Consider the following 20,338-nt stretch of genomic DNA (forward strand, 5'->3'; position numbering starts at 1 on the left):
AAAGCACAATGCTATGTACAAATCTAGCAGAGAGCTGTAGGCCAAAATTTTGCAAAGTAAAGAGATTTTCAGGTCTTTCAAGTTTTGAGTCTCTGTCTTCAAACACCTTCAAAGGGTCCACATTTCAGATGTAAGCAGCGCTTTCTCTCTAAAGGTAACCTTAATCTGGATACTAAACCCACTTATTCTTAGCTTGCATCCCTAGTATAAAGTCTGCCTGTTCTGCACCTCTGGAAATACCTCAATAGTTTGTAAAACTACCTAAAAAATAAGTCTCAATTTCTGTTTTTTTTTACAAAGACCTATTGTGCTCATTCTTAGAAAAGTACAATTGCTTGCAGCGTGTTACAAAGCTTTCAGGTTGCTGGGTTCTTAACAATCATTCCAAGACAAACTTTTGCAGCTGTACAGCCAGGTACAAGTACATCTGGAGGAGAGAGTTCCACAGAAACACCCGCAGTTCTCAGAACCGGCAAATGAAGTGGCCACCCACTGACAGCCCATCACAATTGAGACCAGCACAGTCCAACCACCCAGTACGTCGGGAAATCACCCGTTACCCAGCAGAAGTGATGCATTCTCAAGCTCCCTTGATTCAATGGTTTTATTTTTCTTAAGAATATTTCCAGAGGACAGAGAGACACGAATATTTCACAAGTCTTCATATTCAGCTCTTTCTCCAATCCTTTAAGAGAAAAAAAAATGCCACAAATTGAATCTTATTATTAAGTACCACCAACGCGCTCAGCTCTGGCGAGGAGACAGCCCCTGCCCCAAAGAGCTTCCATTCTAGGAGAGAGTAATACAAAGGTGAGGTTCCCAGGGAAAACAAGGAGGAAGGTGGCAGGGTTTGTCATGCTGCTGGTGCCATACATGGGGACTGGTACATCTTTTTGTGCTGGCAGTCAGTACGCAGACACTGAACAGACCACACATTGCACGCGCCGGAACACGTTCTCTCTGCAGGTGTTTGGAAGGGAGAAGGTAAAGAAGCTTTCAAGAAAGTTTTCAAGGCAGTCCTGTGACAAGGAAGGCATTTGTTCTATGTAGAAATTTTTGCCTATTTACATACTTTTCTTTCTAAAAAAAGAAAATAAAATTATAGTTAACATGCCAAAACCATATTCATCAAATCAGTTGCCGTACAAAAATAAGATTTTCAAACAATGTGTTTCTAAAATAAATATCAAAAGGGTTGAAAAAAAATAAATACACGTGTCCAACCTATCTTGATAAAACACAAAAAGGTATATCGTTCCTTACTGAAAAGTAGCCATGGAGTCCCAATTAAAGCAGCAACTGTTCAGAGCATCCTTCTCGTACAGTCGCACGTGAAGAAGAGTCCCAAGCAGCAAAGAACAGATTCTTAATAAAAGAAATATATAGGATTGTGTTCCTTCTAGGAAAGTACAGAACATTTTCATCTTAGCTGAATGACAGAGGCTAAAACCCAGTGTTCCATGATATACCCCTGCTGAAGATTTCTGGTATTTCCAAACACTGAGAGGCTAACACTTTTTCTCTTGTTTGGAAAAAAAAAAAGCAAAGTCAAGTCCCATCTGTGGATTTGATTGTTTGTGAACATACGTGTATAGTCCCCTGATTGAGCAAAAAAATTAATGCTTCTTAAAAATACTGAGCTACTCTTCCTCCCCCTCCCTAAACAGCAACTCTGATGTATGGAAACAAGACATCTGAATGCAATGCTGCCTACAGAAGGGCTGTTACAGCACAGGGAGCCAGGGGCAGCTCGACCTCAGGCCGGAGACTTTCACTGCTTGGGAGCACAAGCTGCACCAGTTCGGGATGGTCCAACATGAAATCAATGTTTCCATGGCAGCCCCTTGCATTTCAAGGGCCAGCTCATTGCCCTGAGCTCCTGCTGGCAGGAGTCAGTCTCAGTTTGGCCGGTAGTAGTCACAGTGCTCTAGGTAATAGGAGGCAGGGTACCCTATTCCCCACTCTCATAAGGCAGCCGTACCACTCCAGGAAATCAGTTTCCTTCTTGAAGGTTTCGGTTTTTTGTGGTCCTTTATGTCCTCTTATTTTTTAAATTGTTTTTCTACCTATTTAAAAGGAGCAACATGCCCGGATTAACAACAGTAGTCAAGTAGGCAAAGAATAAAATATCCACAATGCAAGCTCTACATAGGTTTACAGTGTACTGGTCATGCATAAACCCCTACAGATCCTGGCAGGCATTTAAACATTTAAGTTGATGTAACATCAAATTGCTAATGAACTGACTGCTGAATGGACTGTAGCCAGCTTGAAATCACTGGTAGGTTCTGCACCTGATGTCACAAGACTTAGGTCATGTCAAATCAGTGGTCATCTACTTTAGCCCTTTTTGCTTTCAAGGAAAGATGCTGCAAGAAAAGAAAAGAAAAGAAAAATTGCTTAGGATATACACAATTAGAAAAGTGTTCAACTAAAATGCTTTCAGTCTTCAATCCCAAATTAAATAAATTCTTAGACAAATATCAAAGACCACCCTTCCCAAGCTCTGCTTGTTACTGATATATCTAAAATAAACCTATGAAATAAAAAAACCCACATGTATCCGAAAGATGATATTCTGGCTTGGTATAAAATATCATCTTCTAGTACTTCAGTACTAACTGCAAGCATAGGAACAATTTCCCACTGGGAGCAAAGTGCCAGCTTGTAAAAATGCACAGAAAGGGACATGTGCTCCCAACAACACATGTGCATAAACACTAGGAGTACCTACAAGAAGTACAAGATTTTAACTAACGTTTTAAGACTGCAGCTACGGTTGCATTAGACCTTTGAACGTCTGTGTGCTTAAAGAAAAAGGCCTATAAAAACGTGGAATGAAAGCACAAAGGAAGTCCTGCAAAATTCGGAAGGAGACATAATTGACTAAGACCATGATCGAGCTGTAAAAAAAAAAAAAAGTAAAAAAAAAAGTCTTTTAACACAGAGTCCTATTCAGTTGTAATTTGTTTTTAATTTGATACAGGAATAAAAATTCTCGTATTTCAGAATCTCTTATTAGCACAAAGATGTATCCTTCAGCAGAAAAAGGGTTTGAATGTCTGTAAATCAGCATAAATTTGTGTGTCTTGCAATGTCTTGCTTATTCAAAATTTACATGTGTAACTCAAAGCTTTACACAACAGGAATAATTCTAATTTTTAAAGACTTTATAAAGACACCCAAGCCTTTTGGTTGATAAGGATAACTGCCCAAACTGGAAAAGATAATTTTCCTCAAAACCAGCACTATCCTACAGAGCTTCCATTTATTTTAGGATGAAAGCAACGCTTAGGTCATGCTGCAAACTGAGTTCTACCCAATCAAAATGATGGCAATGGTAAAAATTAGGTTCTGATGTAATTTAATGGAATATCTACAACAGTAGTAGTACTACCGTGAAAACCGCTCAGTCAGGTAGGCAGTGCTATTCAAGACAAACTTTCTTCAGTTACGAACAGCAACTCAAGTTTTGCCTGAACCAGTCATTGAGTCACATTCCCCAACACCACCTACCTAAAGGAAAACCTCACCCCCAAAACTGAGCCTGTGGAGAGGTCATCCCATAATGGGATGTTATGTTGTGTAGGGGATGTTACAACATGTAAATATGTGAGTCAAAAGGACTAATTATTCCAGGAGCAGGTTTGATACAACTGGAACGTTGGCTCATCTCCTTTTTACACCATGCTTGCAGAATGTCTAACACTAGCTAAAGACTCAGGGGTCATCACTGCCTTTGTCAAATGCGTTACAGCAAAAAAGGCAGAAGATATTCAGCTACTTAGTAAGTGCATTTACAGATGGTAAGTGTCTGGATAACTGAGATGAATTATCCAAGCTCAACGTTAAAAAAACCCCAACCCTCTCAAGTCAATTACATGGACAGACACCAGCGGTGCTGTGCACTGTAACCACAGAGGTATGTCCTTAGGTGCTCCATGCACCACACTCTGCTTTTCTTTTTTCCAAAAACCCCAGAAAGTGAAAGAAAACAGACATCAGATTCTCAGAAAAGCCAAATAGCTTAGCAGATCTATAAATCAGAAACAGTCATTTTTGCAACGTGGCTGCTCATCTGCACGAACAGATCTCTTATTTTGCATGGGTCTGATATGCAAATGTGTTTTTTCAGTTAGTATTTTAAAAATACTTCACTAATTTAGGATATAAACCTCAGTAGTTATTAATCTCCCATGGGAAATTCACATGCAAGATCAACCGGGCAATCTTGCCTGTACAGTATTTACATGCAATGTGGTATCAACAGCTCCAGCATAACTAACATTTAGATAATATTAAATACTAATCCAGTTCTCAGAATGACCAGTGAGGAAAGTCTAGATTGATGGATTCACATAAGACTGAGTTGATAAAGGATGGTGACAACTATTAAAAGATACTTGTAAAGAAAATGTATGTATATCACCCACAACAGAATTTGCAATAAAGGTTTGCACAAATAGCATCTGTTCCTTGCCATTTCAAGTTTGAACAGATCAGAGCTCACTTTTTCACAGTAAACAATTAATGCTCAAAAAAAAGGCTCATGATTTGCACAAACATTTGCAAAGCATACAAAGACTCCTCTAAAATTATTTTTGTGCAAAATATGAACATTGCCTAGCTATATTGCTGTTCAGAAAATTGCTACCAAGTGCCTATATTTAAGTGTAAAATGGCTGAAGACTTCATTTACCAGAGTGATACACTAATTTGTAACTTTGAGATCAAGTCTGTTGGCTGGATAATAGGGAAAAAGCTTGCATGCATCAAATTCATTATCCTCTTTCTTTATGCTAACCACTACAATGAAAAAAACCAAATTAATTTTTGTACCATTACATAGACAACAACAAAACATGAACACTTAAAGAGTTCAGATACAAGAGCTGCTAATACAGCAATGGTACCGTTTGGGCTTTATGCCGATTCCGTACCGTTCCTTGCTGGTAAAAATGAGGTGCCAGTTCCAAGAGCCAAGCAGATTCAACGGCAGTCACATCTCTCATGTAGTATTTAGCAGTCTGTATGACTTCATTGTAGACTACCCTAGGAGAAAGGAATAAAAAAAAAAAAAAAAAAGTTACTATAAAGCAATGAGGGAAAGAGATGATTAACGGCATCTTTAGACAGTTTCACATACATGCTGCCAGAGGTAGTATTTACAGAGCGACAAGAGAGTCTTTAAGTTATAATGCAGCCTCTCACCTCTTTTCCTCTGGTTATTCAGAGTACCCTACATTAAGACAACCTTTAGACTGCCATTAAAACCACCTTCACATACTACCAGGACACATGGATGCAAGATATAAAAGAAAGAATATTTCTTATAATGGGGCCAAGGAGGACTCAGAACAGATGCTTTGAAAGAGAAAATATTAGTTGGCTTGCGATATCATGAGGAAGGATGCCAAAAGCACCAAAATCCTGGACCCATAATAAGCAGGGCACAAATCACAGCATGACTATCCCTGGTGCCTGTCTGCAGACAAGGAAGATAAGGATTAGAGAAAGAAATCGGCTTTAACTACCACCAGAACACCTCCCGGTAAGAGATTTAGAAACAGCCAGCCATGTGGACTCAATCCCTGCTGCCACCACGGGCAACCTATTTCTGAAGTCACCCTTCAGTAGGGAAAGACGTTTTTACCAAGGAAGCGCAAACCCACGCACTGAAGGGTTAGTCACCAAAACCTTAAGTCGTTATCTGCCTTCTATATACAGTACAGCTGCAAACCCACAAGGTTTGTGGTCTCTCACTAATTGGTATTTTGGTCTCAGAAGCAAAGTACAAGCACTTCTTTCCCCAATCTGCCAGACAACCATAACTTCTCTCAAGCTTTTTGCATCCTGCATTTGACATATACATTTTGACTCCTGGCAAGCCATTTGCAATTATTGCAGCACCTATTTGACAGCACATTTACTTAACAGGCTTAATAAAAGCAAATTAATCCTATTTCTATCTATTCACTGGAGCAATTTGCAGTGCAAGATATGATGCCTATTGAAAAAGGGTCACCTTACCCCGCTTTCCAACTTTTGCAAGTTTTTTGACAGTTAAACATCACTCTATTTCCCTGATTTATTTGGATATTGCCTACAAAAAGTTGCAAAGGAAATACCAATCGAATTCTCTCTGTGGGAACCATGACCTTCTACATTTATTCCTCCACTGATGGAGAAAAGTCGTTCATGAAAATGTCTGGATGCTGAGAATGTCTTGTAAAGATCCCAAAGCCAGTGAAAGCAGCTGAACTTACCAGCGCGGAGGTTTCTCTGCATACAACACTGAAGTGGGGTGGATATGAAGTTCATGGTCATCACGGATAGTCCTTGAAAGCAAGATACTATTTCAGACCGTGCACCTATTTATTGCTTAACATTCAGTTCCTTTCATCCCCAGTAAGAACACTTAATAAAAGGCAACAATGAAAGAGCTGGAGCAAATTAAAAACATTTGCATTTAATGAACAGGCTTTCAGATGAAACCAGGCTTAAATCTTGGACAAAAGAAGAAATGATAATTTAATGTCCTAAAATAGTTCTATCTACATTAAACGGAAAAGTAGTGTCTCAGGCTTTTGTGCAGTGCACTGGGAGTGCTACAACAGAGCACTGTACTTGCTTCTATTAACACAAGCTAATCACTATTAGTAACAGCTTCCCACTATCAATAACTCTAAGTATTTGTATTTGCCAAAAAGGAGAGAGAAACATTGAAGCAGTTTGAAGATACATAACTTCAAATATTTAGTAAAACAACCACTATGTGCTTCTTATGGCAAGTGTCTAAAGAAGCATTTGTTGATTATACTTAGATGTATCCAGTTAAAGAAGCTTTTAAACTAAGGAACAGTTGTAATGAAGCTACATATATACACACACACATATATATATTTATTTATATTTATATATTTATATTTACCTGTAAGCTCCAGTGGAGTGAAATTTAGCTGCATTAGCAAAGAATCCAGAAACTATACATCTCAAAACAGGATCTGGATCACCTGAAGAAGAGATATTTTTCTTATGTAAAGTGAGTGAATGAAATGGCAAAAATCCCTAAAATACTACTTAATCATCTCAAACAACTTTTCACACTGCATCAGGCTTTGATGGCAAAGGCTTGAAGGCAGACAAACCCTGCAATCTCTTTTGACTTCAATTTCACAGCAAATCAAAATTAATACGTTAAAAACTAGTGTTGCCACTAGTTTCTCCAGGCAGATGGTTTCACAGTCCTTAGAGCAACCTTGTGTGACAGCTACGCAACAAAGTCTGATTTTTCAGAGCAGTTAGAGACAAGTGCTGAGAACTAGTCATGGCATCCATGAGCACACAGCGCTGCCGGAAATCGGATCCCAATGACTGTACATAATTTTGGCCATACTAGAAAAACTGCTTTTTGAAAAGTCAAGAGGGAACAGGGTGATCTATTTATGACTCTTTTGGTAAATCTGTCCATTAAATATATTATCAGTGGTATAATCTCTTGCTGTGAAACTTAACTAATGAAGACTGGACTAAATGTTAATTGTAAAAATGGGCTAAAACGCTCATCTGCAGTTATTTCTAGGAAAAAAAATCTGGTTTCAATTGACATTATTTTTAGGACAGGGAGAAAATACTTCAAAGGCTACAAGAAAAGCAGGAAGCAAACTGACCATTTGGAGACTACCTTCAATATGTTTTGGACAACAGGGGAAAAAAAAATTTTTTTTCACCTTCACTGGACTTCTTTGGCACTTTAAAGCGGACGAGAAGCTTTTTCAGCTGCTCCCTTACAACAGAAGCTCTTACAAGCCCTTTGTAGTTCAGAAAGTGTTCCTGACACCACTGAGAGCTCTTGCTGTGCTGCACAGTGAGAAGAATAGAAAAAATTACAATGAGATACCATCAGCAAAACAAAACCCAATCTCTTTTGGATCACATAGCCTTGTTCTGTTTTTCTTATGTCTCCTACAACATATTTACTGTGGCTTTCCCTGAAAATCACCTATTTACATAGCAATTAACAAAGGTACATAGCACCAATAACTACAAAACATGTTTCAAACAACTCCTAAACGACAGTAAAACAAATGCTATGGGGTATTTTCAAACAGATGTGCTTTATTTCTTCATATGTGGTGAAAGAGAATAGCACCAGTCGTTCCATTCTCACACACAAATGCGTCATATCATAAACTAGTCTGTTTTCAATCTCAAAATGTAAAAAACCTTTTCTGTACACTGTTTTCACTGGTCTTCTCTACGCAAAGAACTCTTTCTCCAGAAGCCAGCACTTAGTCCAAGAGCCTCTGCATTTGGCAGTTTCTAAGAGAATTATGCAGATACAAAATTTAAAGGGCAAAATTTTAGTTGGTGCCTGTCTGATTGCTTTGGGCTGGGGAGAGGGAAGTCATATTTAAACATCTGAGTGGTTATACTGCTTCAACTCAACACTGTTGCAAATACATTATTACAGAAGTGCTTTATACCAGCAAAATATACTTCTCCTAAAAAGGTATAGCACTTCAAAACTGTTAAGTAAAACCTCAGCTTATAGAGAAATATTAGGATTGGTGTTAAAGGTCAATGAAAAAGAGGATATGATGATCAATGAGGCAATTTAAGAAAAAAACAAACAAAAAAGATCACTAGATTTAGATGCAGTTTATAAAGAGTACAATTCAGATACACCTAAAGAAAAGATGAGAGAATATGAATTTCATTTAGAATTTGGATGCCTAGGCCCTTTCAAAAATCCCAGTCTCCTTGAAAATACAGTTGTCTACCCATAAGACTTCCATGCTGTACCCAAACCAAATTCTTTCTATTCCCTGTTCAGAAGAACTACAGAAGATCTGTGGCAAAACATGACCAGAATATCTTTTAAAGCAGAATTATCACTTAACAGACTTGGTAAGTCCTCAGCTTTGAGGATACTATATCCAGAGCTTATGGAATCAGAACAGAGGACCCCAAGTGTTTCCCACTCCTGCAAATCCACATACATTTGAACTGACTTACTTTGACAAAGGCTTCATAAACATTAAGCATCGTGAGATGATCACCTTCTTCCACAGCAAACTTTCTGTGTTGCCTGGCCTGGAGAAGAAGAAATATATTTTCACAGGCAGACTGATTTTTGCAAAAATCATGTCTAATACACTCAGTTCCCATCTTTTCCATATTTCCTGGTGACTATTAAAATTCTTACCATATAGGACAGTTTCTCTAGACAACAGCAATATTCCCCTAGCCCACCTATATTCAGGAGCACTTCTAAAACTGAAATTAGAAAAATGAAATGAAAATGAACCTCCAAAATCCAAGAGAGGGATGCATTAAAATTAGGCTCCTGCTACCTATTAAGAATTTGCTACATCCTAATACTTTCTTTTTTGTTCGTCTTCAAAGGAAGCGGTGTTTGGGGAGGTTTGTTTTTTTGTCAAACCCTTATGCTGAGCAGTACTGGTTTATAACCTGTTGTGTTTCTGGCCCTTAGAAGGGGGCTTTTAACACTAGTAAAGTGTTAAAAGGTTCCCACCGTTACTCGGTTTCTTCTTTTACTTATACCCAACAGGTACAGTTGAAGACCTTCCTTGATTTTCATACAAACTTGCAGTCTGTAATGGGTATGAATAACATACTCGGCAGAAATCCAGAAATGTGGAACTAACAAAAAGAAAATGAGACATGACTGAACTTACAGCCTGAGTTTTTTGATTTGGAGGGATCACAAAAATGTTTTGAATCTGCATCATGGCAGCAATTGTCAAAATCTCCTGCGAGCAGCCAAAATTTCCTGAGGAGTAAGGGGAGAAATTCAGTCAAGGAAATCCTCTTCCATTCAACTTACCCCCATATAGAATAAAAAGGAAAAGCAGCAGAATATATTTTTGTAGTATATAAAACCAAAACACCTAAACGCCTGTTTTTTTTAGTATAACAATGAATATTTTTAATGGAAAAATTAAAAGACAAATGTGTTAGACTTGTTAACATGTTAAATGTGTTACACTTATTATTTGAGAGGTCCATGAGCCTAACCAATTCTTTTCACTAAACACCACACCAAGATGAAGCTTACAGTTTTGTTTCAAGTTTAGCAAATGCCTAATGCTACACTACAATTACAAGAGGCGGTCTCATCAAAAGACTATGAAGAAAATCTGATTTTTTTCCTCCTACCTGATTCCAGAAGCATCTTTGCAAACATAGGATTCAAAGGAAACTCTGCTATTCTCATTCCAAGAGGCTCTGTTAAACGGCAGTGCATATCCAAACCTGCAGCATATTAATAAATGTAGCTATGATACAGGCAAAAGCAGCACAGAAAGTCTTCTTTAAGAATTTAATGTGCACTGAAAAGCAGAATTACGAGCTAAAATATATAGGTAGGGTGTCATTTTTCTGAGCACATCTGCTTAGGTCACGGACAAAAATAATTTAACTTTAATATAATCTAAACTAGAAATGTACAGCTGATGGAAGATTCTCTACAGTTGATGCCTCATGCATCAATAACTAAACTGTCAGCCATGTTCCAACCTTTTTACTGGAGATGGTACAGGAGGGAGGCACAGCAGCTTGCTTTTCGATCCCCAGTTCTCACTGAGCCACACTGCACATGTGCTATTTCAGTTGTACGGCTTCCTACAGTCAAACACCTGCAGCAAGGTTTACCCAGGCAAACCACTGGATCACGTTCTAATCCAGAGCTCTATGCTGAAATTTCAGGGAATCATCTAAAAGGAAAAGCATTCCCCTTGCAAGAAGACATAGGAAATAGAATAATAAAAAAAAAAAAGAATACAGACATAGGAAAGAGTAAGAAGAAGGGAGCTCGGTAAGAAAGGCAGCAAAGAGTGAGAACTGAAATAGCAAAGAAAACTGCAAGTAAGCCAAGTTGTAGGAGGTACAGCAAGGAGGCCAAGCACAAGAGAAAAGCGACACAAGGAGGGACGAACAAGAGCCCAAGATAGGACTCTGGGGCACTGTAGATTGCATAAATAACCACAGCAGAGTAGACTAAGGAAGCACAACTGTGGCCCACGCTTTATATAAACATATTATTTGACACACTTTGCGGTGGCAAAAACCCACAGTTGTACTTCAGCTGTGTTTCACAGAGAAAGGCAAAACCACAAATCAAGTCAAGGAACGAGATCTCCTATAACTCATGTCAGCATATCTAAAACCACAGATACCTCTATCAAGTGTTTACTTTCCTTTATTATTTGATATGCTATCATCTCACTTATTATGACAATATAGTAATTCATTCACCACACCCCTACGCTGCTCAACAAAACCTAATCGGAATGTCACATAATGTCATAATATTTTCCTCAGAAACAGGTATAAAAGGAGGCTTATGTGAAATAATGAAGTGACATTAAAACACAAAGTCATAGAAACTGCAAAAATTAAGGTATGATAGCTTTCATTTGACCAGTGCAATCTGTGAAGTTTAAGTTAACTGCATTCCTAAGTAGGAGAAAGGAAAAATCACCATCTTTTTAACTTTCTACGGGTGCATCAAGCTGAAATCCTTTGGCTTCCGCTGAATCCTACAAATCTCAATGCAATTTTGCATAGATACATATAGCTTGTGCACAGATGTCTTTGTAGCAGTAAACCTGAATATACACAAAAGGCCTGCAATGGATACTGGTTTGGAATAGGTAGAAGTTTCCTTGACATAATCTTGAAAGCAACCACTGTATCCATATATATATACAGGAAATTGGATATTTTAGAAAAAGGTACTGCAAAGATTTTTACTGAACATGCTCAGGAGAGATTATTCAAGACCTGTGGCACTAAACAGTTTCAAGTAACAACCACTAGCATGGGACAGGCTGGGGGATTAAAGTACTCTATTTTAAACTTCAGTAGAGTGGCTGTTTCTGAGAGGAGACAACTTACAAACAAGCCTTCAACAAAATCTTGGATCTGAAATAAAGCTAAAAAATAAAGCCACTTTTTACCTGCTTATTTATCTCCTAAATTATGCTTAAAAACAATAAACTTCAACTGACAACTCAGACTTTCAAAGGGGCATCAAAGGAGAAGGCTGAGAAGAGATACTCCTGATGTAATCAGTTTGCATCGCTGTAAAAATAATCAGTCTAAAAACAGTGATGTGTTTATTCAACAGAACTATCTCGACCTTAGGAGCGTCTGCTCTGCACAAGTTTCTCTGTTGGCACCGCACTGGCACCGTAGGGTCCTGACCCTAAACTGCACATTTGCATGCTATTACGATGCAAATGATGAAATACGTGTTCATACTTGCACAAGAGAAATTTCATCCTTACTGCACCCGCAAACGCTTGGGCAGCTTCACCTCTGCAACTTATACAAAATCTCCATAATAAACCACCTAAACCCTTAAACTTCAGCAAAAGCTGAAAGCAAATCCGTATATCACACACATGCACACACTTTCCTTTCCATCTTAAACACCAACATCAGCACTTCTCTGCTTTGCTACAAAAGCTGGGCAGCCAAGAGAGAAACAGTTCTGTACTTCTCTGTGAAGCTACCATGAGCAAAACTCTTTTGCCAAAACATCAACCAGCTAATCAGTGAGTTTATTGACCTTTCCTCTCCATTTCCCTAAGGTGGTTTTGGCTGTGAATTCATCCTTGCAACATCTGAGCCACTGCGAAGGTCCTTGTTCCAAGCTGGAAATGGTTGCCAAGAACCAAGTGCCTTAAGTGCAACCCTCCTTTGCAAGATGGAACTGAATCAGCAGAGAGCAAAATCACGGTCAGGAAGGGAGTTACAGCTCCAGGAGAATAAAAAGAGAGCCACAAGTTACAACACAGCATTTGTAAGAGATGTAAAAAACAGCCACAAACCTCTGGAAGCTTCCAGAACTTACACGATCTCCTTTACACTACCCTTTTCCTCATGTTTACATTATGGAGCAAATATTGTTAACTTTGAGTTAACCACAAACACTGAGTCGAAGTCAAACAAAGTTTTGTTTTGATTACTTGTTCTTGTGTCAAGTTTCTGTTTTGTTTAAGTTTGTTGCATTGAAAAAGATTAAATAGCTGTCAAAAAACCCAACAACATAACAGTTCTTCCTATCAACAAAATTAGACAGCATACATTCCACTCACCACAAGAAAAAGGAATTGAAAACTATGTATAAAAATATTACTGAAGTGTGATTTGAATGTTATAGGTATTCAACAGCGGCACAATGAATAAACCCAAAATGGACACATTTAGAATCACAGAATAGCTCAAGTTGGAAGGAACCCATAAGGGTCATCACATTCTACTCTCTGCTCCTCACACAACTACCTGAAACTAAACCATCTGACTATGAGCGTTGGTTCAGACTCTACAGCATTTAAGAACAAGCTGTGATTAGTAATTCAGAGAACTTAATAAAAAAAAAAATTCTACTAAGTAGCTAAAGAGTGGAAAAGTACTTTCAGTTATGCTTTCAGGGTCTGTTAGCTTTCTCTTCTTTTCAATAGAAGTTTGTGTGTATCTGTTCGTTTGTCCATAACCAGAAAGTTCAATACTAAAACCAGAGCAAACTCTCTTTGGGAGGAGCTGATGCAAACGAGCTCCTGTGCATTTAAAAGCATGAAAAGCAGGCAGGCTGTGCAGGGACACACAGACACCGAGCGTGAGAAACGGAGTTCCAATCCATCCAGGAGGAAGTGTGTTCCCTTTAGGAACGATCAGGGGGTTTTTAGTGGTTGCATCATATAGTCACAGCTAATAAAATCAGAGCAGTCTGACTCGCTGCAGGTTTGAACTTTGTCTCAGCTGCAGGACCAACAGCAGTAAATTCAAGGTGCAGTCTGTTAGCCATACGCCATACTACGGTCAGAGCAGAGACACGGACTAGAACTCATTTTTAAAATTATAACTCGATTAGCTCTTAATAACTTTTGTCAATCATACCTTCAAAATCGCATCAATGATAAGGTCTGAAAACTAACACAGTTGCTTTGCTAAGCTATTGGGAAGCACACTAGCGGGTTTAATTCCAGTCTCCTGTGACTGGCCTCTCACAAATTCAAGCACCAGATTTTACTTACAATGTTTAGACAGAGTTCCTGCACACAGGGCAAGATCAGATAATGAATGTAACATGCTAACAGAAAAAGTTAAAATAGATACAACTATGCTTTTTAAAATCTGACCAAGGAATAAACAAAGTAGCAATTACATTAAGCTTGCTAAAATTCTAGGTTATTACGATCAGCCTGATCTTTAAAGAGATGTCAAAACTTTACTTTCAACTTTTTTTTGTTTATACTTGCAAGTGGTACATGTTTCCATCACTGGCACAGTAACACAAAATGAAAGATCACTGCACTAAGAGCTTAAGTATCTAACAGCCTAGCTAATTGGATGCAGGTAAATTTAGTGTCTAAGTCATGTCCTGGTCTAATTAGTGTCCAAACTCCATTTGTATCTTCATACCACGCTGTAAGGACTAAAGAAACCCAAACAGAGGATCTGCCTGAGAGAATCACGTCGACAACCTCATCAGCTCAGAGCGCTGATCTAGCAAGGACAAAGGGTCGTTCCTCCCATGAAGGTGCAAGGAAATACACAGAAAATAGCTGCAAAATATGCGTTTCCCCAATCTAAACAGTTAAATTCTAGTTTACACTCTATGCAATAGATTTCTAGTCCCTCCCAGAAAGTTATTGCCACCTTTTGCATGCTCACATGTCTGAAATAACCAGAGGAAAAGAAAGGAAGTTCAGAGGAGACTGTTGGTACACACCAACAAAAAGCTTCCACCAGTCAAGGCTGCATTTTCTCTTTCTCAGTTCTCAAATGAAAATCTGATTAACGTCCACCCAATCACAAAATCCAAATTAGCAACTTTTTTTCATGACTCCTGTAACATAGCTATAAATAAAGCAAAGCATAATATTCTCACCTCCTAAAGCATACAGCAGTTCTAAAGCTTGCACCATTGACTGTGCAGGAGGTGGCTGTGGAGAAAAAAAATGAGTATTTTTTAAAGTCATCATCATAGAATACATAAGTTTTCACAAAAATTCTTAGACCTTCCTCTTCTGCAAAATGCTTAAGTTCTAACTACCTACCTTTCTACTTATGCAAAATGAAGGAAGACCTCTCAGACTCCTCCTGTCACCCTTCCACCGACCACTGGTGCTGCGAGTCAAAACCACCTCAATAGTTCAGCACCGTCACTACGATGCTCTCAAGATCTCAGCTGAAAAAGGCATACCTGCTTTGTCCAACAGCAATGCCAGCGGTGAGCAGAACAATTACTTAACTTTCTCTTCTAACGGTACCATATTGGTTTTTCACATCAATACAAGAGTAGCTAGAAACTTTACAGAAAGCAAATCTAAAAATTGGTGCTGCTCTTTTTAAGATGACAGACAAGCATAGGTTTAGTTCTGTAGAATATTTTTTCCCCCCCTTTTCTTCATAAATTCAGTGCAAATGGACTACAGTTACAGTTTCGCAGAATCTCAAGAGTTTGTCTTTCTAGGCCTTTCTTGACTTCTCAACACTTAAAACAGCAAACTGTGGAATACAAACAGCGATTTCTCAGTTGTCACACAAATGACTTGCACTAGTTGATTCCCAAAAACATACTATGCTGCCCGATAGTGGGCAATAAGGTATGCTTTCCAAATTAACAGGGGAATGGTTACTGGTTAACGGTTCTCTGGGTTCTCAACAAGTCATCTAGTGATCTTTCTTCACACCAAAGAAAGATGACAGACTTTCCAGCCTAGGACTCACCGAAAGAAAGGGGAACCTGAGCACGTTGTCGATTCCCAAAGCCTTCAGCTGCAAGATGACAGGAGCAAGGTTACTGCGCTGCATCTCAGGAACAGTGGACTTCGGCAGCTTCTCAAAGTCCTCCTCTGTTGTGGAAGAAAACAAAGCCATTTGGGACCGAGTTTCAACTCCCACTCTGTGCAATCAACATGATAAAATCATACCCATTTCAACTTAAAATTATCAAGTATGAATATGTAACAGATGTTAAAAGAACTCAAACTCAAAGATGATCTTTCTCCAATTACTGTATTTTAAGATACTTTAAACAGAAAATTCAATGGTTTTGGCTACACTGCTGATTCTGTAGTTGATCCATCTATATTTCAATTTGAAACGTTATAAGTTCTTCACGGAAATCTGGAAATGCTTTGTCTTCTGTTTAATATTTTTATCAGAACATAAAAGGCAGGGTGCAATACTACAAAAAAAGCATTTTTAAGGAAGGGACATGGAAAAGTTCAAAACCAGCATGCTTTCAGTATAAGAACACTATTTTTAGTAAATACTCAAACAAAAGGAGGTTTCAAAAGCATATTTAAAATAAAGACCAAGAATCAAAAAAAAAATTATTTAACAATGCCTTTTTAAAAGCACATTTGTTATAAAGTTTAAATCTCGAAAAATACTTCATATAAGGTCAAAATCCCTGCACCTTCCTTTAACCAACTCTTCTGCAGCAAAGAAAAAGGCACATTCATCCCTATGTTGATCATGTTGATCTAAAACTCCAAATCAAGATAAAAAATGCATTCTTTTCATCTGAATTGTTTTAATTTCTAGACAGAACCCTCTTCTGTATCTCTGGTCTATCTCAGACCTTCCTTAAGACAAAGATAGTTTATGTTTTCTCTACTTTTGTCCACTCAGTGCAGTTTCTTCTTTTCTTTTCTTTTTTCTTTTCTCTCCTTTAAAATGTTTCTTAAAGCACTCGTTAGGCCAGCTCTTGAGCACACAAAAATAACTTCAGTGTAGTTGTGTTTCTCCAGTAAAATACTTAAAAAGCTATGTAAGCTTGGTATATTATGCAGCAGACATTCTCTCCTGATTCTTATTGGACGCACAAATTCAGAGAATAAATCATGTCTTTGTTTAATGTGGCAACTGCTGGCAAGCACACACACATTTTAAAAGATTACGCTTGCTCTCTCTAAGTCTCAAAGCTCCAGTAAAACTAGAGGGAACCTGAGGCACATAAGCAATGGCAGCGCTCAACTGCAATGCCTTTTCTCTTTAAGCAGCTGAGAACAGAGGCAGCTGGACTGCGGCTTTCTGAACGCTGCTACGTGGCCAACAGATTTATTTGTAACAGTAATTTTTGTACAGTGCCAGGGTGATTGATTCAAGAGAAGCATTTGGGGTTGGCAACTATTCCTACGAAAAAGGAGACACAAAGAAGTTTTCCCTCAGTTATCTAAAGGATTTCTGGAGCCCTTTGTTAGATGCACAGTCTAAAGGAGACTTTAGTCACAGAAGAGAGCATCATAGATGGGTATTATAAATTGAAGCAACTGCTCGGAAACCAAGATTATCAAAAGATAAACCTCCTAGTAGACTCACCAGAGCTGCATTAACATTAAAGGTTTGCAATTGCTAACAGTCTCGGAGCACTTACCCTGCTCAGTTTGTGTTTCTGTTTCATAAAAGCATCCAGTGTCCAACACTTAGCACATATGAACAGTGTATTTCTAAATCAGCCAGAGGAATAATGAAGGCAAATTTCTATCTCTCACTTAGAGAAAAAAAATACAGTTTTGTTCTTCTTTATCTAATACTAAAAGCACCATAAAACAAAATGCAAGTCACACCAGCAAGTTCACCTGCCCCACACATCAACTTACTGACCTGTATAGAGTCTGTAACATTTTCCAGAGCGGTTCCGTCCTGCACGCCCTGCCCTCTGATTAGCAGAAGCTTTAGATACTGGTACCACCACAAGGCATTCGATGGCTGTTTTGGGGTTATAGGCCCGAAGCTTCACAAAACCACAATCAATTACGAACGCAATGCCGTGAATTGTGATGGAGGTCTCAGCAATGTTGGTGGCTACTATCACCTACAGATACAGGCACAAAGAGGATAGTGTGAACACCCCAATCCCAAATACACTATCAAGCCCTAGCATCAGTGCACCAAGACTCCAATAAATGCCACTTGAGAGACGTCAGATGTGACAGTTCCAGTAAACACACTCTAGAGTACAAAGTACATGCAGCAGAAAGAGCTTGTCAGCTTGAAATAAGCCCAGTTTTTACAGTTTCACAGTCACTTTCTTATTCAAATTTATTCTCTCTTCATAAAAGTAGACGAACTTGGCAGTGTTTGCCAAGAAAAACATTAACTGACTGTAAATCAAATGTTTTCATGGAGTGAACTAAAAATATTTTCTTTCTGCTTCTCAGTTATATTGAGCTGTTACTTGTAACACTGGAATGGAGCAGAGGATAGCAGAGGAACAGAGCTGATTAAGCACTCCATGTTCAGTATTCCTGAAGAGATATACATGTCCTAAAATATTAAAAAATAATTGTTCCCAGATGACAGAGGGAAATTTCATCCTTATTTCACCTGAAATTAAAAAAGTAAATCTTGGAAGTTAATTGACTAATGTCATATCCTGGAGAGAAAAGAAGTATTTATACTCAACATTCTCCAACACCAGATGAACAATTTTACTTGCTAGACTCCAGCAGGCACAAGAATTATAAGAAGTTACCCCTGTGTAATTCTGTCAGCTTATCTATCTCAGCTGCAACACAGGCTCTGCCTAAGCAGAAAGCACTAATCATGACCTATTAGGTAGCTCTGTGACATTAAATATCTGAACAAGACTTGCAGAAGTCAAAACAAAGCTTTTTTTTCTATTAAACAAAGCAAGTTTTAACTCATTTCTTAGGTGAAAATACAGCACTACCCACTCTGTCACTAATTTTTTCTTTACTGGTAGAAAACAGCCATAGGCACTTAGACCACAAAAAGAAATGAAACCAGGTAAAAGTAGAGGACTTCAGAGTATAAGAAACTGCAACTGGACACAAACAAATACAAGGTTGTACAAAGACTCTTAAATTGAGAAGCTGATGAGAAAGACAAGAGGGTTTGAACCAAAATGTCTAGGACTGATCAAAGATGAAAAGGGAAGTTCTTGATTCACAGTCTGAAAACAGACAGGCAGTGTTAGGAGATGCAGAAAGTCTCCCTCGGTAATCGTCTGCAATAGTCTCATGATGTGAACTCCTTCTGGGTGGTAGAAATTGAGAAATTGGTGGTAGAAACTGAGACATACGCAACTGCCTTACCTTCCTGACACTGTGAGAAACTCTCTCAAACACTTTCATTTGCTCAGGAGAAGGCAGCCCAGCATACATGGGAAGAACACGGAGGTGCTTTTTCATTCCAGTGCGAGAAAGGGCTCGAGCCTGTTCTATAAGCATAGAAACAACAGTCTCCACCTCCTCCTAGAGACAGAGCAAGAGAAGGGACAGAATAAGAGGTTCCACTTCAATATCACATAGCTGCCACCTATATACAAAAAATGCACCAAAATAACCCCAATATATTTTTAGTCGTTCGAACTCCAGGACCTTTTACTAGCTCCCTCAATTCTGTAATATTCTTACACAAATTGTTATTCATAATAAATATATATGCAAATATTTATGTTCATTGTTATTTGAGACAATGTCACAAATACATGAGAAAAATCACAAGGGAATGACTGAACAAAGTTCAGGAGGAAGCAGGCTTATTTTCCCATGTATCTCAACTTGTGAGAGCAAAATGGGAGGCCAATCTATTTTGACTGTGTAGAATGCTGTGGGTCTTGATTGGGAATGACACAGTAACAGTATTAACAGTTATTGCTCAACTTCACATTTAATCTCAGAGATCAACTGTGGCACCTCATTCTTAAAAAACACAGACAACAAAACGTTCAGACTTTGCCTTGTCAGATACCCAATAAGCTCTTTCAAAGTGAAATCAATAATGGGGATGAAGAATTTATTCTGAAAATATGCAATATGTTATTGAAGCTCTTCAAGGTAGCTCCTCACTGGAAAAATTACGAGCTACCTCCCATTTACTCTTCTCGGCTGCGAAGTCAGCTGACAGGCATAAATAGAGCAGAAGAGAGTAGTAAATTTTTATCTCATGGCAATTTGTTTTTCTGTCAAAGACTTCAGATGTTAAGCCTAACAAATGTAAATTCCTTTTGCCTTAACTATTAATGATGACTCACTGTCAACTTCATAGGTGTGACTAGCACCAAAAAACCACATACTGTTCCACTTGTTAACAAGGACGAAAGCATACAGCATTAAATGAGAAAAACTATCATCCATCACTAGCTTCGATAAATCCAGACCATAATTACATTTTCTAAGTCTTTCAGACTGGCCTACTTCTGCTCCCATCAATGCAGAAATATTTGTCATCTTTAATGAGATTAAAGTAAACATGGCTAAGGAAAGAATGAGACTGAGGCAGCTTTGCAAAGCCCTCAATACAGCACTGTAAAGCAAAAAAAAAAGCT

The 20,338-nt window shown here is 38.4% G+C and overlaps 1 protein-coding gene across 3 annotated transcripts in view; it reads right to left on the minus strand.

The window, feature by feature from the left end:
* Positions 1-589: 589 nt before the first annotated feature.
* Positions 590-20,338, minus strand: part of DHX35 (DEAH-box helicase 35) — a 31,178-nt gene continuing 11,429 nt past the window's right edge. The window contains exons 11-22 of one of the 3 annotated variants that reach the window (XM_054218670.1): positions 19,104-19,262; positions 17,650-17,860; positions 15,766-15,890; positions 14,924-14,978; positions 10,183-10,278; positions 9,702-9,796; positions 9,019-9,096; positions 7,731-7,860; positions 6,932-7,013; positions 6,267-6,338; positions 4,914-5,052; positions 590-2,369 (exon numbers count right to left, since the gene is read on the minus strand). In XM_054218670.1, the coding sequence (XP_054074645.1) occupies positions 2,325-2,369; positions 4,914-5,052; positions 6,267-6,338; positions 6,932-7,013; positions 7,731-7,860; positions 9,019-9,096; positions 9,702-9,796; positions 10,183-10,278; positions 14,924-14,978; positions 15,766-15,890; positions 17,650-17,860; positions 19,104-19,262 (1,287 nt within the window). In that variant the 3' untranslated portion in view covers positions 590-2,324. The remainder of the gene's footprint in view (positions 2,370-4,913; positions 5,053-6,266; positions 6,339-6,931; positions 7,014-7,730; positions 7,861-9,018; positions 9,097-9,701; positions 9,797-10,182; positions 10,279-14,923; positions 14,979-15,765; positions 15,891-17,649; positions 17,861-19,103; positions 19,263-20,338) is intronic. The other 2 variants (XM_054218672.1, XM_054218671.1) reach the window with 2 other exon arrangements.

Source organism: Rissa tridactyla, chromosome 12, assembly GCF_028500815.1.
Source record: "Rissa tridactyla isolate bRisTri1 chromosome 12, bRisTri1.patW.cur.20221130, whole genome shotgun sequence".
NCBI lineage: Eukaryota > Metazoa > Chordata > Aves > Charadriiformes > Laridae > Rissa > Rissa tridactyla.